General features: G+C 38.7%; 1 protein-coding gene across 1 annotated transcript in view; it reads right to left on the bottom strand.

The window, feature by feature from the left end:
- ARIH1 (ariadne RBR E3 ubiquitin protein ligase 1) overlaps positions 1-21,707 on the bottom strand; it is a 130,435-nt gene that overhangs the window by 81,935 nt on the left and 26,793 nt on the right. Inside the window, exon 2 of the mRNA XM_008015994.3 lies at positions 5,086-5,153. Coding sequence (XP_008014185.1) covers positions 5,086-5,153 — 68 coding nt within the window. The remainder of the gene's footprint in view (positions 1-5,085; positions 5,154-21,707) is intronic.

Below are 21,707 nucleotides of genomic sequence, written 5' to 3'. Positions count from 1 at the left end.
GTTTCCTTACTGTTGAGTTTAAGAGTTCTTTGTATATTTCGGACAATAGTCCTTTGTTACATGTGTCTTTTGCAAATATTTTCTCCCAGTCTGTCGCTTATCTTCCAGAAAATTCATGTCAAAGATCTTTATCTTTTTTTGTTGTTGTTGCTCTCTAGTTCATTAATATATAATTTTATCTTAAATACCTTTTCTACTTTCTTTGGGTTTATTTTTCTAACTTCCTGTTTCAAAGACTTGGTCCTTTTTTTTTTTTTTTTACCTCATTCTCTTGTTTCTATTTTTCTTTTTTTTTTTGAGACAGAGTCTCACTCTGTTGCCCAGGCTGGAGTGCAATGGCACAATCTCAGCTCACCGCAACCTCCGCTTCCCAGGTTCAAGCCATTCTCATGCCTCAGCTTCCACCTCCCGCACAGCTGGAATAACAGGTGTCCATCACCATGCCTGGCTATCTTTTGTGTTTTTAGTAAAGATAGGGTTTCACCACGTAGGCCAGGCTGGTCTCAAACTCCTGGCCTCATGTGAGCCGCCTGCCCTGGCCTCACAATGTGCTGGGATTACAGGTGTGAGCTACGGTGCACAGCCCAGTTTTTTACCTCATTTTCTTTTTCTAATAAAAACCCTTAAGACTGTAAATTTCAGCCACATCTCGTATTTGTATTCTCATTATTAATTCTAATTATTTTAATGTAAGAATAAACAGAGAGATAAAGCAAAAATTATACCCACAAAACAAGAATAAAGTTATTAAAAGGAGTAAGATGGACACTGTTGAATAAACAATTCAATACGGCTATAAAGCAGAATGGATGCAGGAAGAAAAGCAAGATAAACTGAGGAATTTTCACAGAACAAAGTCAAAAACAAAGATGAATACAGTCACTGGCACTTGCCCAAGGGTTGGGGGTGGGGAGATGAATACAGAAGTTATTTTTTAGAAAGTTAGAAGACATGCTGGGTGCAATGACGCACGCCTATAACCCCAGCACTTTGGGAGGTGGAGAGGGGCAGATGACCTGAGGTCAGGAGTTTGAGACCAGCCTGGCCAACATGGTAAAACCCCCTCACTACTAAAAATAAAAACATTAGCCGGGCGTGGTGGCAGCTGCCTATAATCCCAGCTACTTAGGAGGCTAAGAGAGGAGGATCCCTTGAACTCACAATGCAGAGGTTGCAGTGAGCCGAGATGGCACCACTTGCATACACTCCAGCCTGGCTGAGGCGAGACTCCATCTTAAAAAAAAAAAAAAAAAGTTAGAAGACATGGAAAGAGATCCAGAAGTTTCAACATGGATCCAGGAATTCCAGAAAGCATCAAGAGAATGGAGAAAAGATATGCTGAACAAGTAACAGCTAAGAATTTCCAAAACCAAAAATATGAATTGTCCGACTTAAAGGGCCCAACTGTTTATGTTTTCAAAACTCACATCCAGAAATACTACAGTAAGTTTCAGTATATTAAGAGTTTCTCTTAGAGGACTCAAAGTTTGTCACATATGAAACAATTTATATTACAGGATATATTCTAGAGGAAAAACAGAGTATTTACAAAAAAAATAGTGGTATGCAAAAAGCGAGTTAGCCAGAAAAGGGGAGGAGGGGTATTATATACATAGATAGTAAAAACGCTTACAATCGAATAAAAAATTCAAATATCGACTGGGCACAGTGGCTCATGTCTGTAAGTCCAGCATTTTGGGAGGTCAAGGTGAAAGGATTGCTTGGGTCCAGGAGTTTGACACCAGCCTGGGCAACATGGTAAAACCCTATCTCTACAAAAAATACAAAAACTAGCTAGGTATGGTGGTGTGTGTCTGTGGTCCCAGCTACTGGGGTTGCTGAAATGGAAAGATTGCTTGAACCCAGGAGGTCAAGGCTGTAATGAGCAGTGATCTCACCACTGCACTCCACCCTGGGTGACAAAGTGAGACCCTGTCTCAAAAAGAAAAGAAAAGGGAAAAAAAAAAAAAAATCAAACCTCAACTTATCAAGGTGATAAGGAAAAGGAAAGGACAAAGAAAAAAATTATGCTACACTTTTTGTCTTACACAGAGGATGGATTAAAACTTCAAGTAAATATTATTATAAACTTTTACACAGTTTTAAGTATGCACATACAAATTGTCAAAGTGACTAGAAAAGCTGAAATAGAATACATATATAAATTTGAAATTATTCAAGAAAAAGGAAAATCTGATGAAGCCAACAGAATAAGCGAGCAGAAAACATAAAGCACAACTTAAAATGACAGTAATTTAATCTAAACATTAATTATAAAACATAAATATGTTAATCTCGGATATTAAAAGATAATAGTTTTTCCATTCAGATTCTTTTAAACATCACCTACATAGTACTTACAAAAGATACTCCTAAAACCAAATAACCCAGAAAGGTTGAATATTTAAAAAATGGAAGAGATACATCAGTCAAATGTTTTTTAAAAAAAAAAAAAAGTGTAGCAGTGCTAATAGCAGACAACACAAAATATAATGTGAAAATCATTAAATGAGACAAAAAGATATTGCATATTGATTTCAAAGACACTGTTTAAAGACTGAATTAAATCTTTTAGGTACCAATAGCTTATCTACAGAAACTACAAGGAGAAACTGAAACATTCACATACTCAGAAGTTTCCCAGATACCTCCTTTTAATTTTAAATTCACACTTACCACCTACTTTTTGTAGAGCAGTTTAAGGTTCCCAGAAAAACTGAGCAGAAGCTACACTTCCCATATTAAGTACAAAATTTAGTACATTAAGTACAATAGTACATAAATATTAAGTACAATATTTAATGGAAAAATATTTTCAGCAATGTTATAAGACAAAATTCAGAACGTCTTGGAGATACATTAACATGAGAGAAACTTGGGTAAATCAGTGTTAATTCATTAGCGTTTCAGAAGTAAACGATAAAAACTCTTTCTCCTAATAGAGGTGTCATAAAATAAAAAAAACCTGAAAGTAAATGTCACCAAAATTAAGAAACACCACTGACGACAAAAAATATGGTCAGGGCTGGGCGCAGTGGCTCACACCTGTAATCCCAGCACTTTGGGAGGCTGAGGCGGGCAGATCACCTGAGGTTGGGAGTTCGAGACCAGCCTGACCAACATGGAGAAACCCCATTTCTAATAAAAATACAAAAATTAGCCAGGCGTGGTGGAGGGCGCCTGTAATCCCAGCCACTTGGGAGGCTGAGGCAGGAGAATCACTTAAACCCAGGAGGTAGAGGTTGCGGTGAGCTGAGGTCATGGCATTGCACTTCAGCCTGGGCAACAAAAGCAAAATTCCATCTCAAAAAAATTCAAAAGAAAACAAACAAACAAAAATATGGTCAGAATGCATAAAAAGAAACATCAAACTAGTTGAACACATTATCCTTCATGAACCATGGGAAAGCTTTATACAGTATGTGCTTGTTTTGTTTTGAGATGGAGTCTCGCTCTGTTGCCAGGTTGGAACGCAGTGGCGCGATTTCGGCTCACTGTAACCTCTGCCTCCCGGGTTCAGGCAATTCTCCTGCCTCAGCCTCCCAAGGAGCTGGGACTACAGGAACGCACCACCATGCCCAGGTAATTTTTGTATTTTTAGTAGACACAGGGTTTCACCATGTTGCCAGGATGGTCTCAATCTCTTGAACTTGTGATCCACCCGCCTCAGCCTCCCAAAGTGCTTGGATTACAAGCGTGAGCCACCATGCCCAGCCTACAGCATATGTTTAAGACGTAAGTTTTGAAGTCCAACAAACCTGTGTTTGAGTGCTAACACCTTGTGTACAAAACTTAGATAAAAAAATTGAAGCTTCCAACCTTAGTTTCCACATTAAATGGGGATAATAGTTTCTAGCCTCATAAAGCTATCAGGAGGATAAAATAAAATGCTTGATAGAGGGCCCAAAAATTGATAGTTATTATTGTTACTATTAAATTGTAATTTATAGTAACAATAGATTTTATTATTAACAATGTAATTTAATAGATGCAAGGTGCATGAAATGGGGTATTATTTAATATGTTTTATAAAGTATTCTCTGAATTTTAAAATCAAATGAGAAATACTTTCCATTTATTTATATAATATATGGATTCTCAGTTCCCAACATCTAGTTTTAATATTTTATTAAATTTAGAATTGATAATGAAATAAATGTAAGTTGTCAACCTACCACCATTAACAAGTGTCCCAAATTTCCAATCTAAAGAGCAGAACAAGATTAAGAATGACATTAATACAGTCATTCTCCAGTCCCACTAATTTCTTCTCTTTTAGAACTATAAAGATTTTCAGAAAGAAAGTATTTTTTAAAACCCAATGGAACAGAATCCTGCCCCAAAACCAGAGAACTAGTCCAAGCACCTGGTCTGGTGGCCAGAAAAGCCTAAGCAACTTTTCAATTTTGTTTGTATTGAATAAATGTTACTAATGTGCCTGACATCTTTTTTTTTTTTGAGATGGAGTCTCACTCTGTTGCCAGGCTGGAGTATAGTAGCACGATCTCTCCTCACTACCTCTGCCTCCCTGGTTCAAGTGATTCTCCTGCCTCAACCTCCTGAGTAGCTGGAACTACAGGCACACACCACCACACCCAGCTAATTTTTATATTTTTAGTAGAGATGGGTTTCAGCATGTTGGCCAGGGTGGTCTCAATCTCTTGACCTCATTATCCGCCCGCCTCGGACTCCCAAAGTGCTGGGATTACAGGCGTGAGCTACCACGCCCGGCTGAGCGAGAAATCTTTTTAAGTAATTAAAGGAGGATCTTACTCATGTACTCCAACAATGTTATCAGGTGCTTTTTTTCTCTACCTGCTTTTAGTTCTTGGTACTCAAAAGGATATATGTAGAAGATACTGAAGCACCACCCCCAAACACACATACTCCCAAATAAAAAGAAATATTAAGCCTGGATTCCCTAATATTAAATTTACTGCAAACTTTACAAAACGGGTATACAAGAAATTAAAGCAGTCACTAGTTGCATACATGAATCAATTCCCTTACTTGATTCTTATAAATTCGGTTCAACAGGCTTTCTGTGTTATTTCTAAGCACAAAGCTGACAATACGGTTCCTTACCTTTCCATTAGCTTCTCTTTATCCCAATTGAAGTGGCTAAGGAGTATTCTTGTGATAGTTGCTGGATTCTAAAGAAGGAGGGGAAAAAAAGTCATTTTAAGGAAATAACACTTCATTGACATTTAGTGAACTCCTAGGTTGAAGTTAAATTTCCAGAATACTCTACCCAAATTTCCATCCCTAGGGTATTTCTTTATTCCTCTAAGGAAATATATTTTAATGATAAGATCAAGACTATTTAAACATAGTCTGCCACACTACTATGTCACGTTTCTTTAGGATTCAAAATAAGCCAAAAAGAAATTACACAGAAAGTAAGTTAGGCGCTGTCTTAATCGCAAAAAAAATAATTTCAACAGACCACCACATGAGCACACTAAATGTAATCAAGACAATTTTTAAAAGAAAATTTCCAACACTCAGACACGATCGCATGTGCCTATAGTCCTAGCCACTTGGGAGGCTGAGGCAGGAGGATCTCAGGCCCCAGAGTTCGAGTCCAGCCTGGGCAACATAGTTAGACCCAGTCTCTTAAAAAAAAAAAAAAAAAAATCATTTAATACCTTATGCACTGAATAGTTCAAATGCATTCAAATCACTTTTAAGTTAGAAGGATACTTCACAGATATTTAAGCAAAATTAAAAATACTGTACCACATAGTAGTTTACAAGGTAAACTTTTAGGCTGCTATTTCAAGAAGGAAAAGTTACCACTATGAAATAAAACAAAACCAAAGTTTACTGCCTTATCATTCAATGCTGTCACAGATATCTCCATTTCCCATAAAACTAGTGAGCTTATTATTTGTGTACAAATTTTAACTCAAAATGCAATGGGGCCTAAGAAATTAGCAAGGCCTGACTCAAAGATATGAGAGCTAGTTACAATAGCAGAAGTGGAACCCAAACATGGGTCTGCTTATTTGTGTCTCATATATAATTTTACTACATCAAATAACCTTCCAAAAAAGATCTCTGTGGACTAAAACCACTTTACTTCACCACAGGCAGGCCACAGCTACAGATTTAAAGTAAACTTGTATAAAAATACTGCCATGAAAGAAATATATGTCAATTGTTTTCAACAGTACCATTTGTTACAGAAAAATTTACACACATGCATATTCCCCTCCAAAAGCCAAAGATACGGATACTCACTCACTCACCTTAGTACATTTTGCTAATCTATCTAGGTACTCCTTACTTCTTTGGACTCACACTCCCCTAAGAATCTGTCTTTAACAGAGCACTGCAGATAGACGCCACCCATCTATAAGAGTTAAGATGTGAAAAGAAATATTTTAACTGATCCTAAGTTATACATATATTTGTAGAGAATACAGAGACACTGTCATCTCCAGCTTTCTTAGAAATGTGATCTAAAACTTTTTTTTTATAGAACTGAGTTCAGTAAGTTTTAACAAGAGGATTTGCCTACAACTGAAATAAAGTCACTAATTAAGATTTAGCTATATGTAAAATAAGAGCAATAATCCATCAATCGAGAGACTTAAGTCTCCTGTCATTAACTAAAATTGCATGACTACAACTTTGTGGCATCCAGTACACTATATTTTCTACCACCGGATAGGGTGTTTGGGGTAAAATATTTCAGGAATTGTTAAGAGCCTCAACTTGCAAAAAGGGAAAAAAGAGAGGGGAGGGAGTATAACTTGATGTTGCTAGTGCCAAATATTGGTTCTATCCACAAGTTCCCAAACCTGTTATTGGTTTATCAAAAGTAACTATGGTAAGTTTTATTAAAACAGATTCCTAGTTTCCACCAACATACTTTTATTTAACACGGTTAGGGCAAACGCTCCCTAAATGTGCTCACTGCCATGTGAGGCATGACAGGTAGGAGACTCAAACTATAATTCCATGCTTCCGGCTAGGGGAATAAAGAAGGCCCCTGGGAGCTGAAGAATATGGATGAAATCACTGATGATAAGAGACAGAAAAGTAGATCCCTAAGTCTGTGGGCCCAGCTGCAAGCCATCTATATATACCCGGAACAGATCCAAAGAAGTGTAAGGTAGGCTTTCACAATAGAACTAGGATATAAATCACTGCTCAAATGCTAGATCAACCAAAGTGGGAATGGGAGGGGCAAATGCAAACAACACGGCAGAGACTTTGAAAACTGAACAGATAATGGAACCACTGCCTATATAAGAAAGAATCTGCAGGTATAAACTAATTACGTTGATTTTTCGACTAAAACAAACAAATCTTCAACTTTCTCTACAGCATTTCAACGGGACTCAGAATCTCACAATATTCAAAATGTCTGGGATAGAATCTAAACTACCAAACACAGCAAATACAAACACAAAAAACTGACCAATTCTTAAAGCAGAAGATAATCAACAGATGCTGACTTCTATCTAGATGACCCACATATCATAATTATCAGAGACTTTTAAAGCAGTTATTTTATTTTTTATTTTTCGAGATGGAGTTTTGCTCTTGTTGACCAGGCTGGAGTGCAATGGCACAATCTTGGCTCCCACAACCTCCGCCTCTCGGGTTCAAGCAGTTCTCCTGCCTCAGCCTCCCAAGTAGCTGGAATTACAGGCATGTGCCACCATTCCCGGCTAAATTTTTTGTATTTTTAGTAGAGATAGGGTTTTCTCTATGTTGGTCAGGCTGGTCTCGAACTCCTGACCTCAGGTGATCTGCCTGCCTCGGCCTCCCAAAGTGCTGGGATTACAGACCAGCAGTTATTAAAACCATGATCCATTAGGTAAAAAATGAACACCTTAAAACAAATATGAAATTATCTTTTCTGTTGTTTTTTTGATGGAGTCTTGTTCTGTCATTTAGGCTGGAATGCAGTGGTGCGATCTAGGCTCACTGCACCCTCCGCCTCCCCGGTTCAAGCAATTCTCCTGCCTCAGCCTACCAAGTGGCTGGGATTACAGGTGCATACCACCACGCCCAGCTAATTTTTTTTTTATTTTTAGTAGAGGCTGAAACCCCCTTTACTGGTCTCAAACTCCTGACCTCAAATGATCCACCCACCTTGGCCTCCTAAAGTGCTGGAATTACAAGCATGAGCCATTGTGCCTGGCCAAAATTCTCCTGTTTTTTTGTTTGTTTTTTTTTTGTTTTTTGAGACAAGGTCTTGCTTTGTTGTCCAGGATGGAGTGCACTGGTGCAATCTCAGCTCACTGCAGCCTCAACCTCTTGGTTCAGGTGATTCTACCAACTCAGCCTCCTGAGTAGGTGAACTACAGGCAAGCGCCACCATGCCCAGCTAGTATTTTGTATTTTAGTAGAGACAGGGTTTTGCTATGTTGCCCAAGCTGGTCTCGAACTCCTAGACTCAAATGATCCTTCCACCTTGGCCTCCCAAAGTGCTGGGATTACAGGCATAAGCCACAGAGCCCGGTCTGAAATTCTCAAAAAAGAAAGAGTTGACTATTTTTTTAAAAAATGGAAATTTTAGAACTCACTCACTGGTCTGGCTCACTATCAGAAAGAAGATGACAGAAGAGCCAGTGAACTTGAAGACATGGCAACAGAAATTATCCAATCTTAACAAAAGAGAGAAGAAATATTTTTTAAAAAATGAACAATCTCTCAGGGCCTATAGGATATCAAAAGGTATCAAGCTAGAATTCTATATTCACTACAAGTATAGTTCACAAATGAAGACAAAGACATTATCAGACAAAAAAGCAAAAAACAGGTTAGGTGCAGTGGCTCACACCTCTAATTTCAGTGCTTTGGGACACTGAGGCAGGAGGATCACTTGAGCCCAGGAGTTTGAGACCAGCCTGAGCAACATGGTAAGACCCCGTCTCTACAAAAACTACAAAAAATTAGCTGGGTGTGGTGGCATAAGCCTGTAGTCCCACTAGCTGAGGAGGCTGAGGCGGGAGGATCATTTGAACCCGGGAGGTTGAGGCTGCAATGAGCTGTGATCATACCACTGCACGCCAGCCTGAGCAACAAGGCAAGACTCTGTCTTAGAGACAGACAGACAGAGAGACACAGAGATGAGAGAGAGAGAGAGAGAGAAAAGAGAGATTGAAACCTGCTCTAAAAGAAAAGCTGTAAGAAATTCTTGAAACCTGCTCTAAAAGAAAAGCTGTAAGAAATTCTTTGGGTGGAAGGGAAATGATATGGATGTAAGCAGAATATTTTAAAAATTTCAAATAATCCAAAAGGCAGAAAAAGGAGGAACAAAGAGAAAAGTAATTTTAAAAGGCCTAAATCTAACCACGTAAATAATTACATCAAGTGTAAATGTTCAAAACAAACCATTTAAAAGAAAGGGCAACCACTCAGATTTTTTTTCAGGAAAGGGCAAAACTATATGCTGTCCATAACAGCTCAGTTTTCAATGTAAGGATTGATATATACAGATTAAAAGTAAAAAGATGGGAAAAGATGTATCATGCAAACACTAATCACATGAAGGCTACAGTGGCTATATTTCTACCAGGCAAAGCAAACTCCAGAACAAGGAAAATTAGCAGTAATAACTTCAAAATAAAGAAAAAACTGATAGAAATCAAATAGATGATTCCACAGTTATACTTAAAGAGATTTCAACACTCCTCTCTCAGTAATCCACTGAATACTATGTAGACAGCCTACTTCCAAATTAAACCATCTTTTGTTAAATCCAAGCTTGAAAGAGGAAATCTCAAAGAAAATTAGAACATATGTCGAACTAGACAAAAATGAAAATACAACATATCAAAGTTGTGGGACATAACAGTGGTTACAAGAAAATTTATCACATTAAATGCTTATATAAGAAAATCAGAAAGATCTCAAACACTTCAGGAAGAAAAAGAAAAACACAAAGCAAGCAGAAGAAAGGGAATAAAGAGAAGTCAATGAAAAAAAAAAAAACCACAACGAGAAACAAAACCAAAAGCTAGTACTAAAGATCAACGAAACTAATAAAACTCTACCTAGGACGATAAGCAAATACTACAAACTCTTTGCCCATTAAATTCATCAATTCAATGAAACAGACCAACTTCTCAAAGACACAAACTACTAAACCTCACTAAACAAGAAACAGGTAACACAAATGCTCTTATTACTGATTAAGCAAACTGAATATGTAATTAACTCTCTTTAACAAAGAAAACTCATGGACCAAAAATGGTATCACTGGTAAATTCCACTAATCATTCAAGGAAGAAAAAACAAATTCTACACAACTCTTTCAAAAACCAGCAGAGGGACCACTTCCCAATTCCTATAAGATCACACTGACATCAAAATCCAAAAGAGACATTTCAAGAAAATTACTGTATGAACAAAGATGTAAAAATCCTCAGCAAAATATTAGGAAATGCAATCTAGCAATATATAAAAAGGATAATTACACTACAACCAAGTGGGGTTCATCCCAGGATTGCAGGGATAATTTTAAACATTCAAACTTCAGTTTAATTACCACACTAAAAGCCTAATGAAGAAAAGTCATAGGATAGGATATAAAGCATTCGATAAAATTCAACATCCACTATCATAAAAATCTCTCAGCAAACTAGGAATAGAAGAGGCACTTCTAGGCCAGGTGCTGAGTCACTCTTAGTCAACTCTGTACTGGAGTCTTACAAATACAATATGGCAAGAAGAAGAAATAAAAGAAATTGGAAAGGAAAAAAGCTGTTTCTAGTCAGATGACTATGTATGTGGCTATGCAGAAAATCCCATTAATGTACAAAAAATTCCTAGAAGAAATGAGTTTAGCAAAGTCCAAGGCCAATTTAAAAAGATTAGCTGGGCCGGGCACGGTGGTTCATGCCTGTAATCCTAGCACTTTCAGAGGACAAGGTGTGTGGATCACCTGAGCTCAGGAGTTCAAGACCAGCCTGGCCAACATGATGAAACTGCATTTCTTCTAAAAATACAAATAATTAGCTGGGCATGGTGGTGGACACCTGTAATCCCAGCTACTCGGGAGGCTGAGGCAGGAGAATCACTTGAACCCGGGAGGCAGAGGTTACAGTGAGCCGAGGTGGCGCCACTGCACTCCAGCCTGGGCAACAAGAGCAAAACTCCATCTCAAAAAGAAAAAAAAGAAAGAAAGAAAAGATCAGCTATATTTTTACATACTAGCAATGAATAACTGAAGATCAAAAAAATTCAAAGTGCCACTTACAATAGCACCAAAACCTCAAATACGTAGGTATAAATTTAGTATGTGAAGAACGTGTACACTGAAAACTGCAAAATACTGATGAAAGAAATTTTAATAAGACCTAAATAATGGAGAGAGATGCCATCCGATTGGAAAACAACATAGTTAAAATGTTAATTCTTCCCAAACTGACCTATAGATTCTACTCAATGCCAATCAAACTCCAAATATTTTTTGATAAATATCAAAGTGATTCTAAATTTTATATGGAATACCAAGGAAACTAGGATGGCCAAATTTGAAAATTTTGAAAAATTGTAAAACACAACACCTGATTTCAAAACATAACTATGAGATTACAGTACCGGCAAAAAGATATACAGATCAAAAGAATGGAATGGAGACCAGAAATAGACCCATATAAATAGAGCAAAACTGATCTTTTACAAAAGTGATAAAACAATTCAACAGAGAAAAGGTCTTTTTTTTTTTGGAGTCGGAGTCTCACTCTGTCAGCCAGGTTGGAGTGCAGCGGTGCGATCTCGGTTCACTGCAAGCTGTGCCTCCCGGGTTCACATCATTCTGCTGCCTCAGCCTCCCTAGTAGCTGGAACTACCACGCCCGGCTAATTTTTTTTTTTTTTTTTTTTTGAGACGGAGTCTCACTCTGTCACCCAGGCTGGAGTGTAGGGACGCAATTTCGGCTCACTGTAAGCTCCGCCTCCCGGGTTCATGCCATTCTCCTGCCTCAGCCTCTGGAGTAGCTGGGACCACAGGCGCCGGCCATCACGTCCGGCTAATTTTTTGTATTTTTTCTAGTAGAGATGGGGTTTCACCATGTTAGCCAGGATGGTCTCGATCTCCTGACCTCATGATCTGCCCCGCTTGGCCTCCCAAAGCGCTGGGCAGTACTGGAATAATTAAGATGTACATACTTCTAAAATGTACTTTAGCTCATATCTAATACAAAATTAATAATGGATCAGACCCAAATGTAAATCAGACCATAAAACAGAGAAAATGTTTGTGACCTTGAGTTACATAAATAGTTCATATATACATCAAAAGCACAATCCCTAAGAGAAAACGGATACACTGAAATCCATCAAAAGTAAAAGATACTGTTAAGAGAATACAAGATATACCACAGACTAGAAGATATCTGCAAATTACATTTCTGATGAAAAATTTGTACCTAGAATAATTTTTAAAAAATCTAAAAACCTAACAATAAGAAAATAAAAGCCCATTTTAAAAATGGATTTACGATTCCATTTAAATGACACAGTGGAAAAGGCAAAATTACAGGGCTCAGGCCAGAAGAGGTGGGAGATGCCTGTAGTCCCATCTACTCAGGAGGCTGAGGCAGGAGGATCACTTGAGCTAAGGAGTTCAAAGATATAGTGTGCTAGGATCCCATCTGTGAATAGTCACTGCGCTCTAGCCTGGACAACGTAGTGAGGCCCCATCTCTCTTTAAAAAAAAAAAAAAAAAAAAGGGTGGGGCTGGGGTGGGGGATTGGTGTCACACCTGTAATCCCAACACTTTGGGAGGCCACGGCAGGAGGACTGCTTGAGCTGAAGAGTTTCAGACTAGCCTGGGCAACAAAGCAAGACCTCTACTAAAATTTTTTTTAAAATGATCCAGGCATGATGACACACATGCCTATAGTCCCAGCTACTCTAGAGACTGAGGTGAATAGGATCCCTTGAGCCCAGGAGCGCAAGGCTGTGGTGACCTATGATCACATCACTGCATTTCAGCCTGGGCGAAAGAGGAAGACCCTGTCTTAAATGAATAAGTGAAAATAAATAGAAATAAGGATAGGGTACAAATCCAGAGCTGCCACATATTAAGGGTGGGAGAGGGTCTGACTAAACAATGGGGTAGGAAGAAATCTGAGGGGTGATGGTGAGGGAAAACTGTAAGTTAACTAACTTATACAACTTGAGGCATTTATCAAAACTCAGAGAACTGTATGCTCCAGTGTAAATTTTATTGTATGAAACTTAAAACATAAAGTATTCAACTACAAAAGTAATCTAGCCTGCATTGGAGCACCTGTAGTGAAGTTCTTTTAAAAAGAACAATGTGGGCCAGGCGTGGTAGCTCACGCCTGTAATCCCAGCACTTTGGGAGGCTGAGGCAGGTGATCACCTGAAGGCTGACCAACATGATGAAAACTTGTCTCTACTAAAAATACTAACATTAGCCGGGAGTGGGGATCCACGCCTGTGGTCCCAGCCACTTGGGAGGCTGAGGCATGAGAATCACCTGAACCTGGGAAGCGGAGGTTGCAGTGAGCTGAGATCAGGCCACTGCATTCCAACCTGGGCGACAGAGCAAGACTCAGTCTCAAAAAAAAAAAAGAGGAGTCGGGGGTGGGGAGGCCAAGCACAGTGGCTCACATCTGTAATCCCAGCACTTTGGGAGGCCGAGGCGGGTGGATCACCTAAAGTCAGGAGTTTGAGACCAGCCTGACCAATATGGTGAAACCTCATCTCTACTAAAAATAAAAAAATTAGCCAAGTATGGTGGCGTGTGCCTGTAGTCCCAGCTACTCGGGAGGCTGAGACAGGAGAATTCCTTGAACCCGGGATGCCGAGGTTGCAGTTAGCCAAGATCGCACCACTACACTCCAGCCTGGGAGACAGAGACTCCGTCTCCAAAAAAAAAAAAAAAAAAAAAAAAAAAAAGAACAATGAAAGTAAAAGGGAATGCTGAACAGGAGAACACAGATTTGAAATTACTTAGTGCCAAGCACAACGCTAGATACTTTAGATATGTTTCATTTAATCCTCACATCAATATTTTATGCAAGTTAGATATGATTTACATTTTACAGATGAGGTTACAGAGGTTAAGTGTCTTGGTCCAAGATAAAATAGGCTAGTAGGATTTGAATATATGGAGAGATTATTTTTTAATTTGTGATTATAGCACCACTCCCTGCAAGGACTTGTCAAAGGAGAGAAATTCACTTCGGCGTGCCACCAAAACTGATAGTTTAGTGAAAAGTCAGTTCAAGCTCTTGGCTGAAATAAAGAACTCTTCATCCTTTTTAGAGGATATAAACAAACCAAACAATAGTTTGGGTAAAATCACTACAATCAGAAAACTAGTACTATTACTAGCAGCAGTACATTTTAACTTTTAGGACAATAAAACAATCTAAAACCTTATATCTTGTCTAGTTACAACTCTAAATCAGTACCACCTACCCCTGTCCATTCTGGTTACATATAAGAATCTCCTGAGGAATTTTAAAAATAACATGAATTGGGTTTTGCCCCCCAGCAATTCTGATTCAATTGTCAGGGGTAGAATATGAGTATATATATTTTCATCCAACATTTTTATCTTAAGGTCCCCAGATGATCCTAACATGCAGCCAGAACTGGGAACTACTGCTCTAAACAATTTCCCGCTACAGAAGCTATAAAAAAGTACATCTGTAGATGAATGTGGCAGTATAGTATTTTAGTAATCTGAAGAAAATAACATTCCAGGCTCAGAGCAGCTGTATTTACTTTGAAGTTTTGCATTTTGAAAAAGTTGATTAGTAAGTCTGATTATGTCAACTGTCCCAGCTAAAGTTTTAACATCAATTGCACCATCATCCCCTATCCTTTGATCAAGTGGTTCTCAATTTTAGTAGCACATAAGAATCAATTTTAGTAGCACACAAGAAGCTCTTGTTATTTATTTATTTATTTTTATTTAAAGACAGGATCTTGCTATGTTGCCCAGGCTGATCTCAAATTCCTGGGCTCAAGCAATCCTCCAGCTTCAGCCTCCCAAAGCACTGGGATTACAGAATGAGCCACTGTGCACAGCCACCTAGGAAGCTTTTAAACAAGCCACACACCCCAGGCCAAATATATCAGAATATGGGAGGAGTGAGGACGAAGGCTGAAGGGGAGACCTGGGCATTACCATTTTCAAAAACTCCCAAGAGATTCCAACAAGCAGTCAAAGTGGAGAACCACAATCTGGATACACACGTGTGTGCAGACAGGCCCACATTCAAGAGTATGACAAACTCTCCAGGTAGAATCACAACCAAAGGCAGGCATGGTGGCTCACGCCTGTAATCCCAGCACTTTGGGAGGCCAAGGCAAGAGGGTCAGAGTTTGAGACCAGCCTGGCCAACATGGCAAAACCCCATCTCTACTAAAAATATGCAAATATTAGCCAGGCATGGTGGTGTGTGCCTGTAGTCCCAGCTACTTGGGAGGCTGAGGCAAGAGAAACACTTGAACCCAGGAGGCAGAGGTTGCAGTGAGCTGACATCATGCCACTGCACTCCAGCCTGGGTGACAGAGCAAGACTTCATTTCAAAAAATACATACATACATACATACATACATACAGAATCACAACCAAATTGCTGAATGACATTCCTATATTTAGCAGAGTGGGAGGCAACTACTTTTTCAAAAATCTCAAGAGACAACTTTCTTATTTTAGGATACAGTAAAAAAAAAACAAAACTTTTTTTTATTCCAATTTACATACACAGAGCACCTCCAAAACCCACCTTTTTATTATTTTAGAATTTGATCTGAAAGAGAATTAAATAGGTTAGCAGTACCACCTTAAAACTCAGTTTTAAGATTTTACTACAGAAGCATGGGCTCATGTTGTCACAAAATCTACAAGTTCCTCAAATGAGCTGCTTATGGGTCCAAATTAAAGAGTATTTTTTAACACTTTTTAAACAATATTAGAAACTCAGAAGGCACAAAGTATAAAAACATCTGTATTCTAAGGAATATTTATAAACTCTACAACAAAAATAAGCAAGCATACCCACCCATAAAAAAAAATAATCCAACAAAAATGGACAGTTCATCAATTCGCGTATTACAATTGGTTGAAAAACACGAAAATATCCAATCTCCTTAATACAATGAATGCTTTAAATCTTCCACAATGACTAAATTCTTAAAAACTGATACTATCGGCTGTGCACGGTGGCTCACACCTGTAATACCAGTACTTTGGAAGGCCAAGAAGGGCAGATCATGAGGTCAGGAGTTCAAGACCAGCCTGGCTAACATGGTGAACCCCATCTCTACTAAAAACACAAAAATTACCCAGCATGGTGGCACGAGCCTGTAATCCCAGCTACTTGGGAGGCTGAGGAAGGAGAACTGCTTGAACTTGGGAGGTGGAGAGTGCAGTGAGCCAAGATCACGCCATTGCACTCCAGCTCTGGACAACAGAGCAAGACCCCGTCTCAGGGTTTAAAAAAAAAAAAAAAAAAGACACTATCTAGTGACAAAGGTAAGAGAAACAGGTCATAATTTGTTGGTGAGATGGCAAATCTGGTCAAACCTTTTCTGAGGGTAGTTTGGCAGAAGATCAAAATTTTAAATGCCCATGAACTAGGACCTAGAGATACCCATTCTAGGAACCTACTCAACAGAAATACCAAGTATAGAAGTATAAGAATTTTCACATCCACATTACTTGGGAAAGCATTTTCCCATTTATACATTTTTTCAAGAGGAGACTGCCTATAAATTATGCTATATTCATACTTGAAATATTATGCAGCCATTAAAAAATTAAACTGAGCTGTATGCACTCCCATGGAAGGTTATTCATGAGATGCCACTGAGCGGAAAAAAAAACAAGCCACTGAGTAGTGCACAATATTCCATTTTTGTGTTAAAAAAGTAAATTTCTATGATATAGTAGTATTCAAAAAGAAAGTTCATATAAATAGAAATTTAAACTATTACCTATATTTATGATAACTATAAACACTACAGGCTTTGCTACTCAAAGTGTGGTTCACAAAATTACAATCACCTGAGTTTGTTAGAAATGTAGAATCCTAGGTCCCAACCACCATCTACTGAATCTTCACTTCAAACAGACCCTCAAGTGTTCCAGAGGTGATCTGTATGCATGTTAAAGTTTGAGGAGCACTGATATAAGCTACAAGAAGTAATGCTCTTGAGAGTTGGTTAAATTGCAACTGTAAATGGTTTCATTTCCAAATTCTCCTCAGATATGATTAAAAACTTAATGCCTTCTGAGAAATTATCATGTGTAATTCAAGTATAGTTTTTCTTCCCTTTAAAGGTATAGGTTTGTTTGAGGGCTTTATATTTAGAGTCACTAAAAGGGTCAATACAATCAATGCTTACTCAATGACATCATAGAATAACTTCTTCATATATATGAAGTTCAACGACAGAGGCAGGAAGCAGAGACATTCTAGGCAGACAGGGGCAGGTCCCCAGTGACACCCCAACTTCGAACCAAAAAGCCTGAAACCCACAGCCCAAAGTGAGAACTTCTATCTGCTGATTCTCTCTCAATTGGTTCTTTCCGAATAATGTCTTTCTACCAATCAAATGTTGCCTTTTCCGAAACTACTGATGGCCACCCCACCCCTCATCCTGTGCAGATAAAGACGAAGGAGAGAAGCGGCTTGACTGGAGAGAGTCCCTGGATTTCAGGAAAGATTACCTACCCATCCTGTCCCCTCTCTAGCTCCCCTCCCTCCTGAGAGCCATTTTCATCGCTAAAGAAAATTCTCCGCCTCCACCATCCTTCAAGCATCTGGCAGGACCTCATTCTTCTTGGACACCAGACAAAAGCTTGGGACCCACCAAGTGCAGGTACCCAAAAAAGGCTGTCTGGCTGGGTGCAGTGACTCACGCCTGTAATCCCAGCACTTTGGGAGGCCGAGGCGGGCAGATTAACCTGAGGTCAGGAGTTTGAGTCCAGTCTGGTCAACATGACAAAACCCCATCTCTACTAAAAACACAAAAATTAGTGGGGCGTGGTGGCGGGTACCTGTAATCCCAGCTATTTGGGAGACTGAGGCAGGAGAATTGCTTGAACCCAGGAGACAGAGGTTGCAGTGAGCCAAGATCGTGCCATTGCACTGCAGCCTGGGTGACAAGGGTGAAACTCCATCTAAACAAACAAACAAAAAAGGCTGTCACACTGGCCCTTTGCCCTCACTAGTGGAGGGCAGCCACCCCACACAACAAGGCAAGGAGCCTACTGAGCTGATAACACACCACTGTTTACAGACAGTGGAGCTAAGACAGCATTGTAACATGCCCTCTGGGGCTTCAGGGGTTGCAGACACCCCAATTTGGGTGCCATCACAGGGCCCACATGAAACTTCCTCCTGCCAGCACCCAAAGCAGCCAGACAGAACCTGCACTCACTTGCTCATGTGCTCCCTCCCACAAGGGGTTGAGGGCTGTGGGCAGAGTTAACGGGGCACCCCCATTACAAGTCCAAAGAAGGGGTCAAGAAAAATCCTGCATCACTTACAGTACCATCTACTAAATGTAAGAGTAGCATTTTGTCACCAAAGGATGCTCTTGACTTTGATCAATCAGTATTTGGTGGAGGGAATAGAAACCACTAGATATTTTGAGCAAAGGGGGAGTAAAAAGGAATTGGATGCTTAGTTATGGGAAAGAATGGAGGAATGGGGCCATAGAAATATGTCTCCAGGAGAGACTACCAGAATACTACAGAACTGAAATCATAAGAAGCCATCAACGGAACCATTAAATCCAAGAACATATGGCAGATAACTGTGATCCAAAGACTGGAGAGCTTGAATCAGGAAGTTGCCACTGTCACAACTGCCTCTAAATACCCAGGAAGCTAGCGGATGTACACAATAAAATAGTCTAGCTGCTGCCTTAACCACAAAAGCCTCTGCTGCCTTAACCACAAAAGCCTCTGAAAACTCAAGATGCTGGAGAATAAATAATGCTATGCTGCATTTCTGCTACTGTTGGCAAAATCTCACTTCTTCATGACCCAGACCAGAAAAACGAAAAAATAAAGTCCCTTCAAATCTCCCACATATACATTCTAATTGTCATCAACTATTTTATATCTAGAACCCTAAATGCAAAATAGTCTGAGAAATAGTTTTTGGCCTTCTAGACTACCTAGGACAAAGAACTTAGTGGGGCTGAGGGAGACAACCCACACAATCTTGAGATGGCTTAAAAGTATGCGCATTTTAAAAGAATTTACAACTGAATACTAATCATCAAACTTCCCAGTTTTGAGTATTTACTTCTAAGCTACCTCAGGAGAAGGTAAAAGAGAAAGTAAAAACGTTGAGGATAATATTCTTGAGAGAACTCCCCTTTAAAGATGCTCCCCAGATTACTTCAGCAGGAATGTCATACCTTCATCACTCTTTTTTTTGAGACAGGGTCTGGCTCTGTTGCTCAGGCTGGAGTACAGTGGCGAGATCTTGGCTCACCGCAACTTCTGCCTCCCTGGCTCAAGCAATCCTTTCACCTCAGCCTCCCAAGTAGCTGGGACAACAGGCACGTGCCACAATGCCAGGCTAATTTTTTTAATTTTTTTGTAGAGACAGGGTTTCACCATGTTGCCCTGGCTGGTCTGAAACTCTTGGGCTGAAGCAATCGGCCTGCCTCAGCCTCCCAAAGTGCTAGGATTACACTCATGAGTGAGTGCCCAACCACTCATTACTCTTGGAAATTATTTAAAGCAAAATTTAACAATGACAAGTTTCAATTAACTATTGGCAATCCTATAAATACATGACAATTTGAAATTTTGCTGAGATATGCATTTGATTTAAATATGTAATCCTGATGCACCCAAACTTGTTAATAAATGTGCCTAGCCAATGACACATCTGGGCTTTGCTGTTCTTTGCACATTTATTTTATGAGGAAAATTACTTCCTTCTATGTCATCCCAAATATATCATAAAGATTTCACCTCTAGAAAACATCAAGAGTTTAATCAGTGTTTAATACAATGTCTCTATAAATAGAAGAAAGGATGTTACCACTTTGTATAATCATTTGATGTTTTCCAAAAAAATTCAACTGCAAACCAAAGAGGGGAGAGATAATGGAAGGATATATTTATATAAAAAACAGAAACAATAGGTAAGGTATCATTCAATATTATATCAAAAAAACAAACTCAAGACTTAAAATAGCAGTCTATGACTTTGCATCAAGAGACAAGTCGCTTCTAACATGTAACACCCTAGTTTTCAAACTTTTATCATTACTTGAAACCCCACTCAGGCAAGATTTTCTTGAGTTGCAGTCTCTTAACTGGCTATTCCTTATAGGGGCAAAAAAGCATTATTGATAAAAAGGGTACAAACTAAAGGTAGGGCCAAGAACCAGGTAACTTAAATTCCAAACTGCCCTGGCACAATGGGGCTAATGTAAACCATAAACATAGACCACCTCATGCTACTTTATTATTTTTGTGGTGATTCAGAATTGTGAAATGATTGAAGGTGTTTTGTAACCTTTCAGTTATTTGTTCACATTCTCACTACTGGGTTCCAACTGTTAAGCCCTAAGTATCAGCATTCCACATATCTATTGTGGCACATACTAAAATGTTCCACCAAACACACACACAAAACATTTGTGTGACTTCAATGTAACTCCACTTCTTTAACACAACCACTAGGTGGTCAACAAACCATCTAGAGACAGCATACAAAAATTTGATTTTTAACAGCATTTGAACCAGTACTTTCTCAAACCGTGCAACTCAAAACACTTACTGATAAGTGGTGGGATTCTGATTAGCAATTCACTGCTTCTTACTCATCCATACTACACATATGTATATACAGTAAATAAAATTTTGTTCAATAACATAAGATTATTTGAAAACCATTCTTCTAACTGTATTTTAAAAGAGTGGGGATTTAAATAAATTTGTCTCTTAAAAAGTGTTTTCTAACAAAAATTCTATTTTTGAAAAAAGCCATTGTAGGCTTCTTCAAAGCTAATGAAAGTCTTAAATCCAAATGATCTTGAATTAGACAAAAATATACCCCTGTATCCTTTAAGTTTTAAAACCAAGCAATTACAGGCCATGTAAATCTCCAGTACATTCTCTGTCAATTATTCTCAGAATACACAGCTCAAAAATTACGAACTGTGACAAAGGAATACATAGTGTGCACCTCCTCCTATGAAGGCTGATAGTGAATATTTGGTCTAAGAACACGTCTACATAAACTTCCTGACGATATTTTAAAGAATGAAGGTATCATTAAATATAGACCTTAGAGATTACATTAAATCACTTTTAAATTATTTTATTTAATATACACACATAGTTTTGAAAGTTAATGGGTACTGCAAGATTCAACGGCCTTCTTTGCCATACCTCAGTGACTACTCAGTCACATATCTCAGTCATTCACCCAATCCTCTGAGGTAAGCATTTTAAACTCTTTTAGCTCTGTCTTCTAGTATTTATTTATCCTAAATAAGCTTATGTTCAAGGAGTTATTATTTTTCTATTTTAGATATTATCTGTAACCTTCCTGACGTGAAAGATGAGGATTTAGCACTGCTACATGCACCCCTCAATCTTTCTTCCATAACTTATCATTATTTTAAGTTATAGCCATTGTTTTTAACATTCAACTAATAGGAATTCCAAAAAAAGAGGAGAGGGAAGGAAATTAGCAAAGCAGTAATAAAAGTTAA

The sequence above is a fragment of the Chlorocebus sabaeus genome, chromosome 26 (genome assembly GCF_047675955.1).
Source record: "Chlorocebus sabaeus isolate Y175 chromosome 26, mChlSab1.0.hap1, whole genome shotgun sequence".
Taxonomy (NCBI): domain Eukaryota; kingdom Metazoa; phylum Chordata; class Mammalia; order Primates; family Cercopithecidae; genus Chlorocebus; species Chlorocebus sabaeus.
The sequence above is the reverse complement of the archived record's forward strand: the minus strand, read 5'-3'. Positions and strand labels throughout refer to the sequence as shown.